The sequence below is a fragment of the Lucilia cuprina genome, chromosome 6 (genome assembly GCF_022045245.1).
Source record: "Lucilia cuprina isolate Lc7/37 chromosome 6, ASM2204524v1, whole genome shotgun sequence".
NCBI classification, from domain to species: Eukaryota; Metazoa; Arthropoda; class Insecta; order Diptera; family Calliphoridae; genus Lucilia; species Lucilia cuprina.
The window spans coordinates 27,273,586-27,287,925 of NC_060954.1; the positions used below are offsets into that span (position 1 = coordinate 27,273,586).

General features: G+C 31.2%; 1 protein-coding gene across 3 annotated transcripts in view; it reads left to right on the forward strand.

The window, feature by feature from the left end:
* Positions 1–14,340, forward strand: part of LOC111679324 (probable serine/threonine-protein kinase DDB_G0282963) — a 342,621-nt gene that overhangs the window by 175,462 nt on the left and 152,819 nt on the right. For all 3 annotated transcript variants that reach the window (XM_046953880.1, XM_046953879.1, XM_046953878.1), the window contains exon 6: positions 6,058–7,018. In XM_046953880.1, coding sequence (XP_046809836.1) covers positions 6,058–7,018 — 961 coding nt within the window. The remainder of the gene's footprint in view (positions 1–6,057; positions 7,019–14,340) is intronic.

The window sequence follows — 14,340 nt, forward strand, 5'->3', positions numbered from 1 at the left end:
TATTTGAAATAACGGTTCTTCTTAATGCAGAACTTTAATATTCGCATAAATAAATTCATGGGTATAGTCGTATGTTTCTCCAGTTCGTCCCATTTGTCATCTATTACTCTAATGGCATAATCTACTGGTATACTAGGAAATAAGGAAATTACATCAAATGATACCATCTTTTCGTCTGAATTTATCTTATCAAAAATGGGACTTTTTACATTTTTGCCCATACGGTCCACATTTCTTTCAGGGCTGGGAAAATACTTTTGGAGTAAATAGAAAGCATATTGAGGTTTCCAAAACTGCTTTCAGTTTTCTGATCCCAGCTTTGGGATTTTAGAACATGTTGCCCAAAGTCATTTTTGGAAGAACGCAGTGGCAACATTTTCAAAAAATAGGACAAGTTTTTTTACGCCAAAGCGTTCTGCGTAAAGATACCTTTTAGAAAACTATAAAATTGTTATATGTTCTTATAATTTTATTTTATTAATAAAAGAGTTAAGACACATTTTGGGCAAAAAAAAAAAAACGGCAAAAATCTAAAATTTTTTGAATTTTAAAATTAAAAAACGTATATTTTTTGATCTGTAAATGATATTGATCTGAAATTTTTTGTATATTATTGTAAATTTTGTTGTCTAACTAACAAGAGTCCATTTGGTCCAAAATTACGCCCGGTATTCAAAAAAGGCGGACCAAGGTATGGTAAATTTTGTATCACTAATTTTTAAATGCCTATAACTCGGATATTATAAGAGATAAGTAGAGATTTCAAGATCTCGTCGAGCACTTTCAGAAAATATAAAAATCTTTGTATTTGGGTGAAAAACAAAAAAATGACACTAGTTTAAAAATTTGACATGTCGTAGGTACCCTACTTTGAGCCGCCACAGCTCCGTCCCTGGGGCACGCGGGGGTTCATGAGGGGTTCATCTTCAAAACTTAAACTCGAATACTCCTTGGCTACGCTCACGCCAAATTTTATCCCGATCGGATCAGCCGTTTAGAAATGCCAGATTTATTTCCAAAAAATTTCCATTCTGCCCCACTGTGCAACATTTTGTATATATATTGATTTATTTGAAGGAGATATTAACGATAAACTTATTTCCGGGAATATATACCTTCGTATGTGGGCTATAAAAATTTTGAATAAATTTAATGATTTTCAACATACTTGATCCCTGGTAGAAATAAATTATCTTTTGTAGTTTCTGAAAAAAGAGCTGAAGAATTACGAAAAAACGTAATTTATTTTCGAGGTAGTCCGAAATTTTTACTGATAACTTTTTACGTCGTGAGCCGATTTTGCTGATTTTCAATACCTACTGCTTAGGATAACTATAAAAATTTTCGGTAAATTTGGTTGATCTCCTTGGCTTAGTTTTAACGTGAGCGTGTTTTACACAGACGGACATAGCTAAATCGACTCAGAATTTCATAAAGACCCAGAATATATATATACTTTGTTCGGTCTTAGATAAATATTTCTTGGTATTACACACGGAACGACAAACTTATGGTGGTGGAGGGTATAAAAATTAAAATTTTTAAACTGAATTTTAAAACATTACTTGATCAAATAAAATTTACAAATAATAAAGTTTAATAAATATAGTTTTAAAAAAATAATAACAACGACAATCACTACAGAAACAAAAGAAATGTTTTATTTGAAGGCAATTGGTATCTGTTTAAAAATATTTTTTTGTATTTAATCCAAAAGAATATTTGTTAGTTTGGACGTATATTTAAAAGCACTTATATATAATATTTCGACAAATATTGATTGTAGTAAGGAGTGAGATCGAAAAATTCGTAACATACATATATGTTTATAAAAAAGAAACCACTAAACTTACAGCTTTATTTTTTTTTTTATTTGATTCAAATTATTATTACAATTTACAAAAAAAAATATTTTTATAGTTTTAGCTTTCTGTCACTTTGCTCGAACATGTAGTCCATCTCCGTTTAAAATCTACCACACTTTCGGACACCTTTTTTGTACTCTTCAATTCTCTTTTAACAAGAGCCCAATATCTCTCCACTGGCCTTAGCTCCGGGCAGTTTGGAGGATTTGCCTCTCTTGGTACAAATACCACATTATTGTTCTTGTACCACTCAAGGTCTTGTTTACCATAGTGACAGGATGCCAAGTCAGGCCAAAAATAAGTGGACACATTATGAAGTCTTATGAATGGAAGCAGCCTTTTTTGTAAACATTCCTTGATGTAAATTTCGGTATTTATAGAGCCCGTTGTAACAAATGATTGGCTTCTTTTGCCGCAACTGCATATTGCTTGCCATACCAAGAACTTTCTGGGAAATTTTGTCTGCTTTTGGGTCCTAAACTTTTCTTCAACATTCCCTCGATCATCAGCAACATAAAACTTTTGACCTGGAAGTTGCGAAAAATCTGCCAGAACATACGTTTCGTCATCCATTATGCAGCAAGAATATTTTTTTATAAAACTTGACTTCAATTTCCGTGCTCTGTTTTTGGCCTCTAAATTTTTAGCAGCGTTCCTGTTAGGAACTTTTTGAGCCTTGTATGTTTTTAAACCTGCATTAGCTTTAACTTTTCGTACCAAATAGTCCGAGCACTGAGCTAACCGAGCTGCTTTCCTACCGGATGTGTTGGGAGCTCTTTTGAAAATGCGTTCTATTTTTTGGCTTTAGAAACATCATGTGGGCCATTCCTTCTACCTGAACCAGGTTTTCTATCAACTGACAAGTTCTCACGGTACTGTTTAATAACATTGGAAACAGTTTGACGGCATACCTTTGTATGCTTGGCCAACTTTTTGTAAGACCAAGTTGGGTTTAGTTGAAAATATTTAATAATTTCAGTACGCACTTTTTTCTGGTCACTCATTTTAATCAGATTAACAAAAAAATTAATATAATTGACATTACACATAATAACTGACATGTTTTTCAAAGGTAACTTGATAAAAAAAAATCAAATAATACTTTGGTTGAAAAATGTAATGAAAAACGTGTGTTAAGAATTTTTCGATCTCACTCCTTAGTATTTATTTTATTTACTCATTAAAACGCATTTATTTAAAGCAGTGGAATAGCATTTAATAATAATTTAATAAATATCTAATATGTATGTATTAAATATTTATAAATATTAATTTTCAGTTTTATTTTAATTATAAAATTTTGCTTTGTTCAATTTTATTTTATCAACAACATTTTCTTTTACTATCACTGACAACTAATTAACAGTAAAAAAATACAAGAATTTAAATAAATTGTTTAAAAATACTGTTTATAATTTATGTAGACATTGTCTCAGATAGTGAAAGAAAATGTTTAGTGGGATTTAGTATTAACTAAAATAAGTAGTAGTTAGTTAGTTTGAAAGGAGGATGTAATTTATGTAGACATTGTCTCAGATAGTGAAAGAAAATGTTTAGTGGGATTTAGTATTAACTAAAATAAGTAGTAGTTAGTTAGTTTGAAAGGAGGATGTACACCTCAAATCCGAAGAAATACACCTAGGCCTCTATCGGAACTGGTGTGCGCTCCATAACCAGTGTTACAGGTAGGAATCAATTGAAAATTGATCAATTCAAATAAAAAGTGTTTTTACGATTTTTTAAACTTCGGGGTTAAAATTGTTTCATGTTCTTAAAAGGGTTAATTTTACATTTATAGCTAAGACTGTATACTAAGAATTCAAGTCATATTTATCAAACATGGCCAACAAATAAATAATATTTTGACATGGTATACTGAGAATTCACAAATTTTGCAAAAGTTGACCTTTGAATGTGAACTTCAAAGGTCAACTTTTGGGTTAATAATGTCCGATTTGAATAAAATGTGAAATATATATTTCATATATCTGGTCTTAAATACTCTGAAAATACTTTGTTTACACTAAAGAATTAATACGTATTCTCTAAAATTTTACAAATAAATGTGATTTTCCGAAAACCACAGAGTTATAAATTCCCATGGGATCTTCTAAAAATTTGCTTAACAAAGTTTCAAAAAACTGAAATTGGAGATAGCTGACAACAAGTTCATATACGGACAAAAACTATTATTCGAGTAATTATAAATATATTGAAGATAAGAAAACGGTTTTTAGAATATATCTCAAAAATAAGTAGCCACATTAAGTCTAAACAATTTTAAACCTCTGGTTTGAGCAAAAACAAAAAAAAAAAAAATCAAACACGTATAATTTTTTCCAATTTGCTTTGAAATTGTAATATCTGGCAATTCCATTTTTTGCAAATTCACAAACCATATATATTTTAAAGTTATTTAATATTAAATTTCAATAGGCTTCGTCAGGTGCAGGACAAATATTTTTATGTGTTATAAACATCATCAGAAATGTATAATACCCACCCCACTATCGTAGTGTAGGTGTGTTATACATAGTTGATTATCTTTAAGGCAAAAAAGTAGTAAAATAAATGCAAACAACTTTAATTCTTAATTATTATATACCCATCTTTTTCACTCATTAACAAAATAACTTACATATAATTCAAATAGTTTTATTGAAGTAGTTGTCAAATTAATTAAAAATAATAAAAAAAAAATAAAAGAAACCATGTTCTTAGAATTAAAGAACACATTTTTAGAACAAAAATCGAGAAATTTGCACTTTACTAGTTTTGAGGTATAAAATCGGCATATAATAACCTACATCTGTTAAAAAAATAAGCATTTAAGTTGAATAGTACCTTGCCTCACATAACTTAAGCCATTAAGCAGACAATTGGCATTGAACTGTGCAGTTAGACTCCTCTCTTCCGGGATATGGAAGCCAAATCGTCATGCTTTCATCCTGGGGAATACGACTTACATCCAAGAATATCGATTATGCTCATCCACGCTCCTTTCGGACAAAATATGTATAGTAAAAATGTCAAAAACAACCTTCTCAAACGGTGGAACACTTGACATCTATACTGACGGATCAAGTCCTCTAATGGCGTGGTGGTTTCTTTATTTAGCGCTTAACTAATTCCACTTGTAGAAAAAATAAATTTCTAAAAATATTAAAATGCATTTTTCAAATCAGAGGATAAATAGTAAATGACTGAAGTAAGTTTATTAAATTTAAAAATTGCATTAAGTTTAATATGTGTTTTATCGTATGGTAAATATTTTTGGTAGCCATCCTTACAGGACACTGTACTATTGGTGCGCATGCAAGGAGACTGAATTTTCGATACAATGACTATTACAGAAGTTTTCAAAGTGAGGATATATAGGAAATTGTAGAACCTTCCGACTGCGTCAACAACCTAACCTAACCTGTCTTTGGTATATTAAACCGTCCAACACTAAAAATTAGACACGATATACGTCTGAAACTACAGATTAAATGTGGCAAAACTACGTTCACAGTTTATTCGTTCGCGATTCTCTCCTTGTAAAAAGACTTTAAAATTTCAAAAAACACTAAAAAATTTGTCCTATCATGCCAAATTTGGTCTCAAATGAAGAAGTATAGTTGTAAAATATTGTTTGTTTTTTTGTTTTGTCATGATCAAAAGTTGCCCTAAATGACTTTAAATATATTGAAAAACCTAAAAGGTATTAAAAAATAAAATGTTTAAAAGACATTTTTACTTTTTACCCAGATAGAATAAAATAAAAATAATACACATTTTTTCTCAACTGTTCCTGTTCTCTTGACATTAACTTTTATATTTTTTTAGTAGAAGAATTTTAAAATATTTTTTGAAAAATGTTAAGCACATTTAAGCTTTGAAATTTTATTAAATGGGCAATGTATAGTTCGTGTCTAAAGATTTATTTCGTTTTTCGCAAATATCTGACTTGGATTTCGGATTTAAACTATAACATTTTAAACGAATTATTGTTAAACTAGAAAAAATACGATGCTAAATTTTCAACAAGCATGAAAAACAATTTTAAAAAATGTGAACTATGAACTTTGAATTTATAATTTAAAATTTTTGTGAGCTTTAAACTTCGTATTTATACAAAAATATTTAATTCTTATTTATTTACGATTAAATTTATTTATATTTTGTTTTTTTTTTCTTTTTTTGTATTAAGATATACTTTTCTCATTCAAACGTTCATTCCAAACTGAGAAATGGATCAACAAAAGGCGGTCGAGGTTCTTCTCGAACAACAAATACAGCGTCTACGGATAAAACTAACAGTGGGTCATCGCTTTCATCAGGAAATAGTGGTTCCACACCAAGTACTTCACCAACAGCATTTTTACCACCGCGAGCTGAAAAACGAAAGTCTAAGGATGAATCCCCACCACCAACTAGCGGTGACAGTGATTCTACAATCACTGGCATGGCAAATGCAAGTGGTATTCCTATTTCTTCAAGCACTGTTAGTGGGTTAACCAATCAACCACAAAGTTTAATAAATCCTGTGACAGGACTGAATGTTCAAATAAGCTCAAAAAAGTGTAAAACATCATCGCCATGTGCGATATCACCCGTATTACTCGAGTGTCCGGAACAAGATTGTAGCAAAAAATATAAGCATGTAAACGGCTTGAGATATCACCAATCACATGCTCATGGTAGTGCAAATATGGCTGATGAAGATTCAATGGCTGATACTGAAGAACACGCAACACCTCAACCAAGTCCTTTATCTTCTACACCAACACCTTCTATGACACCAAACCCCTCCGATATAACAGCAAATACTCAGCAGCCACTATCTTCTCAATTAGAAACAACTGAACTTGCTGTTTTAGAGGAATCAAATATAAAAAAGTTAGATGAAGAAAATTTATCTCTTCAAGAGGAAAATTCCGAAAATATAAATTCTGAAATAGAAACATCCTTGCCTACTGATGGTATATCAACATCAAATGATATTAATAGTACAATAACTGCTTCATCAGGTGGTGGAGGCATTTCGGTTGACACACCTCACCATGAGCAACAAAAGCAATTTCTTGACATAGTTGGTAATAATAAGATAAATATGAATACTATAATTTCGCTGGAACAAAATAACCATACAGTTCAACAAAGTGTAACAGGTGAGTGTATATCTTCATTGATAAACCAAAAAAAAAATTAAAGATTAATATTTAACTTCGGCACTCCTTGACCATATCAGCTCTAACTGTCAAGGAGTGCCGGAGTTAGAGGGATTGAAAGTTTGTTGGTCATACAAAATTTTTTCAAATGAGTGTAACTTTTCAACTATTAGGTTAGGTTTTCACAGGTTGCCGTCACGTCTTTACTTGGCTCCATGTTAATCCCTTTGTAATAATACATGTAAGAAAAGAAAGAGAGAGATAGGGAAGAGTAAAAAAGAGAAAGTGCGAACAGGAGTAAGATTTTTGAGAAAGAGAAAAACCAGGCCAGCTGCCATGGATGAAATAGTGTGAATATTGGATTCATATTAATGTATTCCATAAGACGTTCTAATTGAATATTTGATAAATCGGACAGATCACCAAAGTATGTCGATCCAAGCATCCGACATCTGGGCTACGCCAAAGTGGGCCAATTTACAGTGGCCAGTTATAACCGATATCACCCTACTTAGCTGCTGTCTTTGAAGACCAAGAAGATATATCATGGACACCCCATAGGATTTTCGTGGTTCTACCCACTGTTTCATTAATCCAAGAGGTCTTATGGGATTCTCTCACCCATATTTTATTTCAGCTTTTGATGCGTCGAATGGTTTTGCGTTTGTCAGTTTAACTGCCTTGAGCTCCCTTCCCTATTCCCTAGCTATTACATTCGCTCTTTCGTTACAGACTACTCCCGAGTGGGCTGGTACCCATATTATGTGAACCTTGCCTCTGGGAGAGTATTCAGTTAAGCTTTCTTACAATCCAAAGTACAATTTTTTTTTTTTGCTAAAAGTTTGTAATTTCTAAAATTTGTTTATTCATTTTAAAGTTGGAATGGGCGTTATATGTTGATATGCTATCCGTCCCTCAATGTTAACACGCTTGATATAATTTGATGAAGATTTCCCAGGAAATGCATGGTATCTCATAGCTACGATACAAATATTACCACGAAATTGTACTTTGTAAAATGTTATATAAAGCACTCATGGTGCGTTTTCTCAAAACTCAGGACATAACATTTCAGATTCCAGATGTGATGGAGAATATGAAGTAATATTCATATACCACTAAAGTGGTGTAGGGTAGAAAAATTATTTTACCAGACAGATTTACTACCGGTTAAACGATAATCGGATATTGAGATTGTAGCCCTGAAAGTATCAAATAAGACTCGGGAGTATCACGGTACTTTTGCACATCAAATAGTATCAAAAAAAGTACCATCGTACTAATTTTGCCATCCCTGCTCGGAAACAATTATTTGACGGAAGGAGAGATTCATGAGATTCCAAAGATATATAATATCGAAACTTTCTCACTAGAGACGGTAGCGGAATACAATAAACAACAATATATTGATTATTTGGTATGAGATTTCTGATCCTAGCATGAACTATGGAGTACTGTTTCCACTTCCTAGTTGCACTCACGAGCTGATGATTTTTAGTGATTGTTTTAACCTTTGAGATACGTTTTCAAGATGATCGCCTGACACCGCAACCGCTACGTCATCGGCATAGGCGTTTTATAGCCAAAAGAATCTAGTTTACCAAAATATTTATGGCCCTGTTCCACAAGAGATGATAGTATTCCCCCTTGTAGAGTGCCTCTCTGACCAGGCCATTCTCCTTTAGGATCTTCCAGTACACGCATAGCATCTTCTGACGGATAGTCTCCCATTTTTCCTGGGAGATGACTCAGTCTCTGTTGCTTCGGTCAACAATAGCCCTTACCAGTGGGTTTCTAGATACCTCACTTAAAGGCCTATTCTTAACAATACTTTGCGCCTGTTTTTAACGTTAAGTCGGTCATTCGCCATAGAAGAACGGGTCTCCTCCTCGGATCATTGCCGTTGTGTTTGTTGTATTGAAATTATTTCTTTGTCACAAAGATGAGAAAGTATTTATGAACGTAATTTGAATTTGAATTTAAAGAAAAAATATTAAATTTAACACAAAACACTTACATGAGAAACATTTACAAAAATATAATAAATTATGGAAAATATTCTAACAAAACCATGTCATTACGTTAAATATATTCCTATTAACATAAATATGAGTTTTTATCTTCATTAGATAGCGTAAACCGTATTTAGGATATAGTCATAAATAGGAAATCCTTCAGATGGCATTTTTAAAAAATTTTTTGAAGAAGTCGGTTTTAGTGACATTTTTCAAATCACGTCGAAAATTTCACCACTAATATAGAGTTCGTTTGTGAGTGAAATGACGTAAAAATTTTTTGTCGGCAACGCATACTTTAGGGTGGGCGGTCCTCTAAAGTTCAAAATATATATGGCTATATTTCGAAAAATATACATTTGTTTGGAGGTTTATCTAAAAAATTAATAATTTAATTATGATTTGAAAAAAACGTATGTATACTAATCATTATTAAGCGAAGCCGGTGTTGGACATACCATAGAGGAGAAAATCCTTGCGCACGGCCGTAGGCCGGCTATTTAGGAAATCTTTATTAAGCGAAGCCGGTGTTGGGCATGCCATAGAGGAGTCCTTGTGCCCGGCCGTAGGCCAGCTATTTAGAAAATCTTTATTAAGCGAAGTCTGTGTTGTACATACCATATTTTAAATGGTTTTTGAAATCAAATATCTCTTTCATTTGATTAGATACAGAAATGGTTTATACCTTAAATAAAAGCTTAATTCATTGGCTATTAACATATAGAAATTTATAATAGAATTATATAGACATTTTTTTTCGATTTCTTTGAGATGAAAAAAGAAGTCGGGTCAAAAAATATATTTTCCAGAAAAACCCCAAAATCGGTCCATATTCTAGTATCATGTTATATATCATTGGAAAGGTATTTAATACCTTTAATTTGATGTATAAAATTTTATTATAAACAAAATAGTTTTCGAGATATACACAAAAATGTACTAAACTTTGGACAAAAAAATTGTATATATTTTATCGCCTCAAAACGCTCTATATTGTTTTTTTTAGAAATGTCACTAAAACCGACTTGTTCCGAATATGTAATTCAGGATAATAGGAAATGTACATCTGAAGTTTTGGTGTTAACCTCTGAACTGTGAAGATCAAACTCAAACTATGCAATATTAGGAAATCCTATTGAAACCATTGTAAAATAACATTTTGTTTTCAACCGATTTAAATTAAACTTAGGATAAATATATACTGAAGAGCCGCATTTTTGATGACACCGGAGAAATTCAAATTAACCCGTAAACGTAAATATAATTTTATAAAAAGTCCATAGTATATTAAAAAAATATTCAATTCCATTTTGCAAAAAAAAAAAATGGTGGGTGATAGTAGAAAACGGATACCAGAATCCGTTTCAGCAGCTAAAAATACATTAAAAATGTCCAGTTGGTTTATAAAGTTTTCATAAACCTCCATTCCGTTGGCCTGTGTTTTTGTTGTTGATTTAACAAATAAACTTTTCTTTGAACCACTATGAACTTACAAAAAATTTGACTCATTCTTGAAAATTGTACATATTTTTGTACTTTTGCATAAAACATTGTTTCCTATGTATTCACCATTCCATACGATTGTATATGACATTCGCACGTCTTCAGAATGTTATATTTATTGAGACTTTTTTGAAACCAATTTTATAAAAACAACATATATTAAAATAACTAATAGGAAATATTTAAGATTATAATGTAATGTCTTAAACAAATATTAATATCTTAAAAATACAGTACCAAACTTAACAATAATAGTTTAAATTGTATATTTAAAAATTACATGTCAAAGCCCTTGCTCCCGAGGCTTTCAAAAAAAGAAAAATGTTGGTAGGGGGAGTTAAGTTTTCTTCAATAATATTTATGTAGAATTTAAAAGTGTTAATAGTGTTTGTAAGTTAATTTTGACCTTTAAGTCATTTTGTGAAGGGGAGTTTTTATGGGGGATAGGATCAAATAAAGCCCGATCATTACAAAAATCGGTAGTGTCATTTAAAGTTCTATAAAACTAAGTTTTGTCGACTTTTGTTAACATAATAGATCATTTAAATTAATTATAAGCCAAAAGGCCCTATTTGGGGGGTACGGTTGTATGGGGGCTAGTCGAAATAATGGACCGATTTTAACCATTTTCAATAGACTTCGTCCTTGGGCGTGTGTGCCAAATTTCATCTAATTATCTTCAAAATTGCGGCCTGTACCTTGCGCACAAGGTTTACATGGACAGCCAGCCGGCCAGACGGACGGACACAGCTTAGTCGACTCAGAAAATGATTCTAAGCCGATTGGTATACTTTAAGGTGGGTATTGGACGAATATTTTTCTATGTTACAAACATCAGCACAAACCCAATATACCCTCCCCACTAAAGTGGTATAGGGTATAATTAACCCCTGTGAGAGCCAGGATAAGTTTTTTTTTTAAATCCGGTGACGAATTAGCCATGTTAAAAACCATATTTTCATTTTGTACTCCAAGAGGAGATACGTATGGTGTATATGTTAAATTAAAACCTATTTGAGAATCATTTATTGGACCGATTTTAACCATTTTCAATAGACTTCGTACTTGGGCGTGTGTGCCAAATTTCATCTCATTATCTTCAAAATTGCGGCCTGTACCTTGCGCACAAGGTTTACATGGACAGCCGGCCAGACGGACGGACATAGCTTAGTCGACTCAGAAAATGATTCTAAGCCGATTGGTATACTTTAAGGTGGGTATTGGACGAATATTTTTCTATGTTACAAACATCAGCACAAACCCAATATACCCTCCCCAATAAAGTGGTGTAGGGTATAACTAACCCCTGTAAGAGCCAGGATAAGTTTTTTTAAAAAATCCGGTGACGAATTAGCCATGTTAAAAACCATATTTTCATTTTGTACTCCAAGAGGAGATACGTATGGTGTATAAGTATGTTAAATTAAAACCTATTTGAGAATCATTTATTTCTTTAATAATTATGTTCTCATTATAACTTAGTCTTTTTATGTATCTTTTAATAATATCAATAACATAAAAGCTCAACGGTATTATACCTGATTCTTCATATATTACGACATTTGAGTATATTTTAAATCTTGAAAGAAAACTTTTACCAATGCATGATCGTAATACCTTTCTTTCAAAAATTTCAAATTTATTCATTAAAGTGGGAGAAATAGACAACCAAATAAGAAATCCATACAGTAAAACAGGCCTAAAACAGGTTTTGTAAATTAACAACTTTGTCCTAATAGGTAATGTTTTATGGGTTAACACTCTGCCAGAACATCCTTTAATTTTATAAACTTTTTTTAACATAATTTTGCCGTGGTCATTGAATTTAAAAAGTTTATTAAAATAAATACCAGAACATCCTTTAATTTTATAAACTTTTTTAACATAATTTTGCCGTGGTCATTGAATTTAAAAAGTTTATTAAAATAAATACCAAGGTATTCAAATTTATCATTGAAAGGTATTTCAACACCATTTAAACTTAGTTTCAGTGTTTACTTTCAGGGACAACATAGTAAGGACATTTGCCAGATGCGTTTCATAAACAAATTGCTTCACTTTTAGAGGCATTTATTTTTATTCCCCAAAAATCATAAAATTCTTTAACTTTAACTAAGTGTCCAAGACAATTTTAAGTGCTTCTGAGGGAGATTCGTGGTGTGCATAGTGTAGTGAATCATTTGCATACAGTACACCTGTTGAGTTTAATAGGTTGTGGGGAAAGTCATAAATCAAAATATTATATAAATGAGGTGCCAGAATTGAGCCTTGAGGTACTCCACAAGAAACTTCACCAAATTCAGACCTAGAATCATTTAATTGTATGCAAAATCGCTTATTTTCGAAAAAGCTTTTGAACATTTTAATGATGTGTAAATCAATTCCAATATTTTTCATTTTAAAAAGTATTCCATTTGGATATGCTTTATCAAAAGCTTTTTCGACATCAAGAGAAATATCAACTGTACAGCGTCGTTCTCTTAAATTACATACAACATCATTTTGGAACTTTGATAAAGCGTCTACAGTCGAATGTCCTTTTTTAAAGCCAAATTGCAAATTTGGTATATAGTCATCATTTAAATTAATATCCATTTTCTCACGAATAAATTTTTCAAATAATTTTCCTAAATTAGATAACAATGAAATAGGCCTAAGGTTATTTATTTCACATGAGTTTGGTTTCTTTTTAATTGGTACAATTTTCGAAACTTTCCAACTATCTGGAAAATACGCATTATTTAAACAATTATTGAAAATTATAACTAAAAATTCAAAAGCTATTACAGGCTTGAGACATAATGTTGTCTAAATTTATAAATCTGTTTGAATTTTGATTGTTTAGAGCCGAAAAATTATCATCGAAATTGAATAAAACATTATGATCCAAAGAAGTCAAGAAGCTATTTATTTCTGAATATCCCCGAAAAATGATTTTTAAGTGAAGTTAATTTTTAATTTTCATCATCAATAATTTGACCATTAACTGATAAATCTCCAATTGTAGTTCTACGTTTATAGACTAATATATTATAAATTTGTTTATGAGCAAGAGGGCCTGGTTTTATACTTTCAAGTTTGTCACTGAAATTTTTAATATGCTCCTTACTAACTTGTTCTTTTATTAAAATATTCAAAAGTTGGATTTGTTTTGAAATAAGTCTATACTGATCATTATTTCTATTCATCAGTATTTGACCTTAAACATTTTTTTTACAAATGTTTCAAACTTTCTTGCTTTTAACTCAACTGACTTGGAGTGAATATTAATGCACGTATTCACCTCTGAAGTAAATTTATTGATATATGTATAAATTTCGCTGTTCATTAAATTTATATTAGAAGGTGGAAAATGTTGCGATATATTCATTGTTAAATCATTTTGAAAATTTTCCCAATTATGTCCTTAAATGATGAATATAAGGAGTGAGATCGAAAAATTCTTAACATACATATATGTTTATAAAACAGAAACCACTAAACTTACAGCTTTATTTTTTTTATTTGATTCAAATTATTATTACAATTTACAAAAAAAAAATATTTTTATAGTTTTAATCACTAGTGATGAAATTTTGAACCCTTTTCGGAAACCCTTCCATTAACGTTTTTATAGTGCTTTCTGTCACTTTGCTCGAACATGTAGTCCATCTCCGTTTAAAATCTACCACACTTTTGGACGCCTTTCTTGTATAGATATAAAATGAAAAATATCTGATAAATCAAATGAAACGAAAAGACAAGTCTCTAACGATGTTTCTGTCGCCCTAAGTTCAAGTGATATAGATCCGAATCGCTCTTTTG